General features: G+C 42.5%; 2 protein-coding genes across 2 annotated transcripts; one reads left to right on the top strand and one right to left on the bottom strand.

The window, feature by feature from the left end:
* Positions 1–968: 968 nt before the first annotated feature.
* Positions 969–6,018, bottom strand: ccdc51 (coiled-coil domain containing 51). The gene is made up of 7 exons (XM_076744566.1): positions 5,915–6,018; positions 5,158–5,250; positions 4,841–5,051; positions 4,581–4,718; positions 4,206–4,370; positions 3,512–3,718; positions 969–3,007 (listed from the first exon to the last, which is right to left on the bottom strand). Exons 2-7 carry the CDS (start codon positions 5,160–5,162, stop codon positions 2,417–2,419), a joined length of 1,317 nt encoding a protein of 438 aa, XP_076600681.1. The 5' UTR covers positions 5,163–5,250; positions 5,915–6,018; the 3' UTR covers positions 969–2,416.
* Positions 6,019–6,067: 49 nt separating this feature from the next.
* Positions 6,068–9,500, top strand: tma7 (translation machinery associated 7 homolog). Its single transcript, XM_076745368.1, has 4 exons — positions 6,068–6,176; positions 6,541–6,596; positions 7,082–7,169; positions 8,940–9,500. Exons 1-4 carry the CDS (start codon positions 6,161–6,163, stop codon positions 8,972–8,974), a joined length of 195 nt encoding a protein of 64 aa, XP_076601483.1. The 5' UTR covers positions 6,068–6,160; the 3' UTR covers positions 8,975–9,500.
* Positions 9,501–9,662: the final 162 nt, after the last annotated feature.

Genomic DNA, 9,662 nt, shown 5'->3' with positions numbered 1-9,662 from the left:
GTGGTTTTGTAGCCGTCATTGTGCTAAGTAAAGACTCAACACCTGCTGCAGTGGATTTACCAGGACAGAGCAACACTGGAGAGACGTGATACAACCAATACATGGCCAAAAGTATGCAGACACCTGAATTACTGTGCTGCTAACAGCCTCCACTCTTCTGGTTTCAGTCCGTCCACCAGGTGCTGGAACCTGCCTGCACACATCTGCATTGATTTTTGTATCCCATCCTTTATTATCTTAATACATGAGCACTGCATGTATACAGCTTACCTTGTAATTTTCACTTGCTCTTGTATCACACATTATCAATATGTCTTGACTTTTGCAGAGACCGATGGAGAAGAGTGAAGCAGTGTGATGAAGGTGAGGAGGTGGTGACAGAGTCAGCAGGTCTCGCCTCAGGTCACAGAGTCAGCTGCTGCCCCCTGCTGGTAGCTGGTGGACCTTACACAAAAGTCTGCAAGTCATCACCTCATCAGGTACAGCTGTGATTTACAATTAGTCATTTTGGCAGACGCCTTTATCCAAAGCGCCGTAAATATGAAGGATTAGCATGCATTAGAGGATTAGAGGATTAAAACTGCACCTTAATGCCTCAACGCAATGCTTCACCGAGATCAAATCTGATAATTGGTTATCATTCGAGTCACTTTTCATGTAAAAATGGCAAAAAAAATTTGCTGGTTACAGCCTCTCACACATGAAGACTCCCTGTTTTTCCTCTTACATGATGGTAAACTGAATATTTCGAGGTTTTGTTTAGATATAACAAGCATTTAACAGGACTCATCTTTGGCAGAGGGAACTTGTGTCTGACATTTTTTTTTTTTTTTACTATTTTCTGACTTTTTCTGGACTAAATGATTAATCAGCAAAACATTCAGCAGAGAAATGCTAATGAAAGCAATTTAGTTGCAACCTTAAATTTGCAATCCTGTACAATAATAAACAGGAACAAACACAAGGCTCAGCAGAACAAACAGTTTAATGCACAGTGATCTTCATCCAGCTCAGTGCAAACTGTCAACAATGTGACAGGTACCGGAAACACACAAACACGTTCAAGTACTGGAGATTAAAAAGGATTTCCACTGCAGCCGACAGACAATGCAGAACTCCATTAACATTTTTCTACATTTCCGCATGTAGTTAGCGTTTGGTAATTTTACTTCACTCATTCAAAGAACAGTGAGGACTGCAGCGACTAAAGGAAGGTAAAGGCCACCTCAGAGCTCTGCGAGGCTGCTTAAAGACATTTTAATTGGTCAGTTTCATTTTGTCAGTTCACATAACAAATGTTTTCTTACACTGATGAAAAGTCACGGTTCATTTTTTGTCTTTATTGCTCCTTCAGGCGTTTATACTGAGCTTGTGCTCAATTTAATGTCCTGTGATTGAGATACATCATCAGTTAAATCTAAATTAAAATATCATCTCCTTACATGTCTGGAAACAAATAGTGAATTAAGTGCAGCTAAGTGAATGTGAGTCTGAATATTAGATTAAAGCAGAGTGGAAATGAATCCCAGAGGTGGGATCAGAAGATCAGAAGCCGGTCATCTGCTGATCAGGCTGCTGACGACAAGGCCGAATCAAGCTACCAAAGCTAAAAACTCACTTGGCACTGGGACTAACGTGTCCACATGTTGTGTGTCACTGGTGTTCATTTGGAAGTGGTTGTCAGAAGATCACTCCCCAGATTCAGCAATGACAGAAACTCTGAATTCCTATCAGGAAAGATAGTTCCTGATGCAAATTAGAAGCTCAGAAATATCTAACAGGGCGGCTGTAGTCAATGAGATGACGACAGACAAAGATTCAAAACCCATCTGGATACGATCCAGCTTCTCAACCGCGAGAAATTACTGCTTTTCTCTATTTCATATCATGAATTGAAGGGAATTATATGTTGAATGCAGCATAGCTGGAATTATGAGCAGACTCCTCTTGAGATCACAGAATTAAAAACACTTCGAAGGAACCAAAGTCACTGTCTGATTCAGCAGTTCCCCTTAAAGCAGCAGCAGCAGCAGATAATAAGCCCGAATCAAAACTTGTAGCCTGTTAATCACTGAAATTGAGTCACTTCCAACCAAGTTAAAGTTGGATTCTGACATAATTGATTTAGATTATTACTCCCAGTGACTCAAAACTTCAACACGTGTCATAACATTGCCCTGGAAAAGAGCCGAAAATGAGTCTCCACCCAGGAGTCACGTTTCCATCACTGCTGATCGGAGCTGGAGCTCATAAAGACTGTGATTACTGCACAATCAGCTGACCTGGGAATGAATGTTGTTGCACCAGTTCCCACTGAAGACAAAAGCCACGTTAGTGGGTGTTAGTGTGTTTTTTGTCCACTGTGACAGGGTTTAACAGTGCATGTGAACATATTCAAACTGAGGTATCATATGGTCTAACCAGTTCCTCTGAGCAGCAGGTAGACGGCAGAGACGGTGATGGCTGTGGCAGTGTAGGTAAACACGGCGTTATAAAGAGTGTTGGTCCTGATTCTTTCACCCAGCGTCCTCTGGGTCTCCTCCAGTTGCCTCACCACCACCTCAGACTCCCACTGGTCCCGTCTCTCTGGTCTCTCTGGTCTCTCCGGCTCTGCTACCTGTAGCAGACCAGCCTGTGGTTCAACCTGTGGTCTGGTTTCCAGCAGCTTCTTCACCTCCGACAGTTTGTCCTCAACTCTACCAAGTCCCTGCTCCAGTTGTCCCACTTGTGGCGGGAGGGACTCCAGGAGGGACTCTGTCTTTTGGCTGCTGAGGCGAAGGTCTTTTAAGGCTGAAAGAGGCACCATGGGTGAGTCTGTGGTTGAACCTGGCTTGTTCTGAAGGATGATGTCCGTCTGTGTGACGGTGTCATTCAGAGTGACCCTGAGGCTGTCGATGAGGGTTCGGAGCTCGTCCTGCTGAGAACGATGGTTTCCAGCCTGGACTCTGAGGGCTTCCTGCAGGCTCTCTGGACCCTTCTGGGCCTCCAGCAGCAGACTCTTCAGCTCCTACAGATGAGAGAGGTGAAGATGTGTCAGCTCAAACAAACATCAGTGCGCTCTGGCTGATGTGTTCATACAGATCAAAATATACAGCACAAGACACAAAAGCATCATCTGGAAAATCTCTGGAATAAAGAATGTGTCATTTGTAGTAAACAGAAAAAATACAGTGGACTGAGAGCCTATAGTCAATGTGCTTGAGAGCAGCTTGAGCAAAATCTGAATGTCATCATGCTAACATGCTCACAATGCTAACGTGCTGATGTTTAGCAGGTATGCTGTTTACCATGTTCACAATCTTAGTATAGCGTGTTAGCATGCTAGCACAAAATACAAAGCACAGCTGAGGCTGAAGGGAATGTCATTAGTTTTGCAGGTGTTTAATCTTTGAACAAAGTATTGGACAATTTCAAACTTTGATGTGATGATGACATTATAAGAAAAGTGGTAAAAAAAAGTCATCCAGTCTATAACTACATAAATCCAACAGTGATCATCACCCGTCCTCACCTGCAGGCGGACACGGTTAATGTATGTTGACCCTATGACCCCGATCAGGGCTCCGAGCACCGAGCCGATGATGGACCAGTTCTTGGTGCGTTCCGCTCTCGCCCTCTCCTTCTCATGGCTCTCCCTGACGCCTGCTGAGAACAAGGCGAACTTCTCCCTCTCTGAACCTTCTGCGTTCTCATACGCCGTCCGGAGGCGACGCTCCTCCTGCGGTCGGGAGAGAGGCACAAGAGGGGTTCATTGTGTTCATTAATTTATATTACAGGAATAAATATTTACACACATATACATATTTTACACAGAATTTTTGTGCACTTTTGGAGTGTTGGCCTGACATTTCCTCAGAGCTTTGAATGGACTTCTGTTCAAGAGCTCCAGTAGGTCTAAGTGATTGGAGGTTCAAGCGTATACAAGTCTTGTGCTGTCATTTATTAGTTTTTAAAATGGAATCAACTCGGTAAGGACAGACTGTAAGATGCCCAATTTTGCATTTTTAACACTGGTCTGACACCAATCAGCTGGACAGGCCACTGGGAATTTTCACAGCACTCCCAATGACCAGTCCGTACCTGATGGTAGGTAATGTGTTGCTGTGACTAACTCTAGATATCATTCTAGAGAATAAAAGTTCCTCCACTTCTTCTTCTGACCTCATATTATGCACATCTTGAACATGTTGCATTAACCTGCTAACCTGCAGCAGTTTGTGCTCCAGTGTGGCGAGCTCCAGGTAGTGAGCCTCCTCCCTGGAAACTCTGTCCAGCCGGTCTCTGACCTCCTTCAGCCTGACCTGCAGGGCCTCCAGGCTAACATGAGCCTCACGCACCATCCCTCTGGCCACCATGAACGCTGCCTCAGCCTGGAAGAAACACAAGTCTGACACTCTGGATCTTTCTCAATATACATCATTTGTCCTCTGTCATTTCTTGGAGTTCATCTGTAACACAGGGCAGCAAAGAGCCATGGGAAACTCAGAATCTGCAGATTACTGGCTGTTTTCGCTGACTATTAACATGTAGACACAACACCATGGATTTCCAAGGTTTCCTACGCCTTACTGTCTGCTGACCTCAGTGACTTTGGTCTGGGCGATCCGGACCTCGTTGAGTCCGACAAACTCCTCATACCTCTCCCACCAGTAGTTGATTGAGGCAGTGGCTGTCTGAGCCAACTTCTGACCCAAGTGCCGCCCCACCTCACCTGCATTCTGGAGGAGGAAGAGAAAAGAAAGATAAAGGGCTGTGTTTTAAGTTGATCACCAGCATGTTGGCAGAGATATCTATGGCCCGTAAAGCAGTTAGAGAGCATCAGAGGAGGGATTTCCTGTACCTGTAATGCAGCCAGGGCACGCTCCTTCACCACCTCGGCTCCTCCCTTCCCATCAGGAGAGGCGGGGTTAGTGGGTGGCGGGGAGCCAGGTTGACGGTGAATACTGTACGTTCGGACCAGAGTGATTCTGCCATGCAGAGATCCAGGCACGGAGACGCGGGACACACAGCAAGAGCCACGAGTCCAGAGAAAGATCTGAACTCCTCTGTACCTGACATGCAAAGATACTGTGAATCAACACATTCAGCACTGTATTTTTATGTGGAACCAGTGAAAAAGCTCAGGTCTCCCCTTTGGACTACGATGTGTAGACCTACCTCATTGAGAAGGGCAGCAGTCAGTCGTGGAGCTTGAAAACCGTCAGAGCTTCACTTTCAGTGCAGCTACAGAGCCAACACTGGAACAGGCACCTGGGAGAACAGTTAAAAAAAAAACAAAGGTTTACATGCATCAAGGTTCAAGGAGGGTCAAGGTTCAAGGTTCAATGTGATTTAGATGATCGCATAGTGCTGTGTGAAAGGGATCTGAGTGCTGTACTGGGTCAAGCCTCTTAAAACATTTCTGATACAATCTGTGTGCAATCTGTGAAAGGAGGTCATGTTATGTTATGATTAACAATTGTATGAAGTGTGATAATTTACAATTAAAGTAAAATACAGACATGTAAATTTCACATCTGGCTACCTTCTTAAACACGCTGCTAAATTTACAACCCGAGGGAAAAAACGTGACTAATATGCACCCTGTATATGTCACAGTATGATGAATGATTTCCCAACACACAGGGTGAACTGTCCTCATTATAAGCAAACAACTAACAAACAACACCGATTAATACATACAAGTAAATAAGCAGAGAGACTGGAGGAAGTCGAAGTTTACAGGGCCTAACGTCAGTAGTATAATTTAAGACACATCACAATTGTCGTCCAAGGTTAGCTGCCTGGTCTGCCCCCTGCCCTGCTTCATTCACAACTCCACGTTAGTTCCACGTTGCTAACAATTAAGTGTTTACACGTCTGTTATATTCTGTGACAGGTCCACACATATAACAAGGTATGAAAAATAATATACCTGTTTTCTCCGGTGTTGTCGATGCATACATGCTACATGGATGCTGTTTCTTTTGGCTAACTAGTTAGCATCTTGATGCCAGATGAAACAGCTAAGAACAGGTTGACTTTTCGCTCAGGCACAGAACGGTCATTCTATTTCCGGTTCAGAGTTCACTGGGGGTCCTACCAGCGCGGATTGAGACGCCAGCCGGGTGTATTCACGTCAAAATTACATTTCTTTCTTTCCTTTAGGCCAGATTTAAACATGTCTGGAAGAGAAGGTGAGAAGTCATGTCTACTGATCGTCAGCTGAAAATTCCGCTTGTTATGAAAGATCATTTTTAACATAATTACAAAAGTCAACGGTACGTGTTTGGCTGGCTGGATTAGCTAGCTAACGGCTGCTAAAGAGAGCGCGAGCCTGTTACGTCGTCTTATTTCACAGAACTGCGTTCATAATCCCCCACATAAATCTTTTGTTTGACTTGTTTTTGTCAGGAAATGTAGACATAAGCGAGACAATGTTTTTAGACCATGACTGAGTCGTCCGGGGCATTCGGCGAATAAATTGTCTTCGAAGGAAAAGATAATTTAAACTAAATGCATACATAATGTACTAACTATTTATTCATTTACTGTCCTCAGGAGGCAAAAAGAAACCACTGAAGGCGCCCAAGAAACAGACCAAGGAACTGGATGACGTAAGTGTGTACTTCTCTCTTCTCGGACTGCATCAGGCATTATGTTTATTATTTTTTATTATTATCAGTTAGCGTAATGATTATTTTTACTTTCTTCCACATGTAACAGATAACATTACTTTAATACAAAGTATTATATCGTTATTTATAAGGAAAATAACTTGCATGTGAAAACCTAGTCATAAATCTTTGTGATTTCCAATCATTTAGTTAACTGATAGTCAGAAAATAATGAAAAATTCCCATTGCTATTCCACAAAACCCAACGTGATTTCTTCAAAAGTCTTCTGGAATCTGTTTTAAAGGAAAATGTTTCTTTCTTTTTTGTGTGTGTGTTTGCTGTTTTTGGCTCTGGGAAGCTGTAACACTAACTTCATCATCAGAAATAAATGTTAGTTGCATTCAAGCTGAAGACAGACATAAGTCAGAAGTGGTGTCATGTAAACAGTGTAGTCAATGGATTGAAACTGTCTGGGTGTCTGCAGGATGATGTGGCTTTCAAGCAGAGGCAAAAGGAAGAACAGAAGGCCTTGCAGGAGTTGAAGGCCAAAGCTTCAGGAAAAGGACCTCTAGGTAAGACCAGAAAAACAGCCACGGTGTATATGACATGTATGTGACCCCTAAAGTTTCAGATTTCTTTAAGTCTGTCTCAATACAATACTCAACATGCTGCATACACATGTACAGTATTTGAGCTGGGTGTAGGCTTATACGTGATACAAGGTGTACTGCTTTAGATAACCATGGCATAGATCTTGATTTGTAGTTTAGTGTTGGATTTTCCCCTTTACTCCCACAACACTCAATGGATGCATCATACTCGATCGGACCGAACGTCAATTTCGTTGCCCACAATAATGGCGTCACTTCACTTTCTAACATAGAGCCAGGGCCTGCGCTCGTATTTACAGAATGAGTCACACCAAGGTAACTTCTGTTTCTCCTTGTCTAATTACTGAATAGGAGACTCCTGCTGTGCATTTGACACATTTCTTCTCTGTCATTCACTGTGATGGAGAGTAGGGCTGGGCCATATGGCAAAATATATATGAAACATGAGAGTTCATTAGTGGGGAAGATAGTTTATTAACATGAAAAATAGAAAACATAATGTAAACATTTAATCATCGAACATCTTAATCTGCACTTCTTGTGGCTTTTGAGAAACTCAAACCAGTTCCATAAAATGCATGTCATGTTTGTCAACGCTTTGGAGGATAGTGCGAGTTCGCTGTCAGTACTTTAACAAAGTATGGCTGTGTAAATCAAACTGGGTGTGGATTAATAAGTGACGGCAGGTTACTGCAGACAGAGTGGCTGAAGACGTCATATTTCTGCAAGTTCATGGTCTGCTACTTCAACAGGTGTTTGATAACTTGATCACACTGTCTCTTTGTTGCACTTATGGATATGAGCATTGTCGTCATTGACTCCAGTGAAATACATCCTAAAATCTGTTTCACTCCCTTTGCTGTGAGCTCATCCCTTGTTTAAACAGGCCGAGGCGGAGACGCAAAAGTCACATTTGTGCCCCTCGATGCCACTTATTATTTTTCATCTTTTCCAGAGGACATCCACATGCTCAGCCACTTTCTTCACCCTTAGCCCAAACAGTATTGTTCAGTGGGCAGTGGGCATTTAGTTTGACATGCGAGACAGAAACTGCAGACTGACTGGTTGTTGTTGTGTTTATGTCTGCTGTGTGATAAGCTATTAGATTTATCCATACCAAGTAAAAATGTACAAAGCTTATCACTATCAACATAAATTTAATCACAATCCCCTACTGAGATCATTTCATAGCAGCAGTCACAGTGAGTAGATGGCTTCCTGTATAGCAGCGTTAAAGAATGTGTGGCAAAATCCACAGACCTCATTCAGTGCAATCTAAAGCTGAAGCTAACGTGAGGTTTCAGCTGTCTGAGTTAGACACATCAAGTGCTCATCTATGTCCTGGTAGTTGTGTGCAAATTCTTTGCAGTGTTGTAGTTTTTTTTTTTGTCCCAGCAACAAACCTACACAGGACTACCAGGACAAAGATAAGTTAAAATTATAGCCTGGTTCATCTTGGAGTATATCCAGTCCTTTACAGCCACCAGTAACTCCAGATGTACATATGGTTATGTGAGTGTTGCCTTAAGATAGAAAAAAGGATGGCAAAATCCTAAACTATCCTTAAGGCAGGAAGTCACGATGAAACCAACCTTTAGAGTCTGTCTTTGAGTTATAAACACATGAACAACTCTTTGAAATTTACAGAATGAGCAAAATTTCAACAGTTTGGACCACTGAGACTATTAATTCAGATTAGAGATTTTCATACTGTCTTTTTATTTCCTTCAGGCACCAGTGGCATCAAGAAATCAGGCAAGAAGTAAAATCGGATGATGGTGTATGTTCGCTCCCCGGCCTCGCTTCCTCCATCTGCGATCTGTGTGTACTCACCGAGAAGTCTACAGTTTGTTTTGCTCTGTTTAACACGAACCTCATCAAACTCAAAACCTGCCCTGGTGTTGACCCCCTCCACCAGTGAAAATGTACAGAAAATCAATTTTAATAATTTTGAGGATTTCAAGGATGGGAATATCTGTTGCCAGTCAGACCAGGTGCACACATAATAACTTCTTATAACAAGTAATTACAGCTTTCACACTGTGATATTTGTTGCTGAGAAATGGTCACTCAGTCATACACACTGACCAGAATCTTCAAATCCAGTTTAGAAATGAAGGTCTGAAGCTTCAGAAAAGAAAGTGTGAAGAAGAAAATCCTATTTCCACATTATTTCTTTTTGTGCCCATGTGAAACTTCAACGATCAGAGACACAACTCACCCCAAGTTCTTCTTTCTTCTGATTTCTGTTGTATTGTAAAGAGGGAGATACTAATAAAGTTTTTGTAATTACTGCTTGTTATTTAAATTATTGGTCAGTTGGAAAGGAACCAAACAAGAATCTCAACCGAGTAAAGAAACAGTTATGTTTTCACAAGTTATGAACTGTTTCAGGCCTTGTTAAATCAGTCATTTACTTTGCATCAGCCTTATTTATCAAAACAGCTTAAGTGT

Source organism: Chaetodon auriga, chromosome 2 (assembly GCF_051107435.1).
Source record: "Chaetodon auriga isolate fChaAug3 chromosome 2, fChaAug3.hap1, whole genome shotgun sequence".
Lineage (NCBI taxonomy): Eukaryota > Metazoa > Chordata > Actinopteri > Chaetodontiformes > Chaetodontidae > Chaetodon > Chaetodon auriga.
The sequence above is the reverse complement of the archived record's forward strand: the minus strand, read 5'-3'. Positions and strand labels throughout refer to the sequence as shown.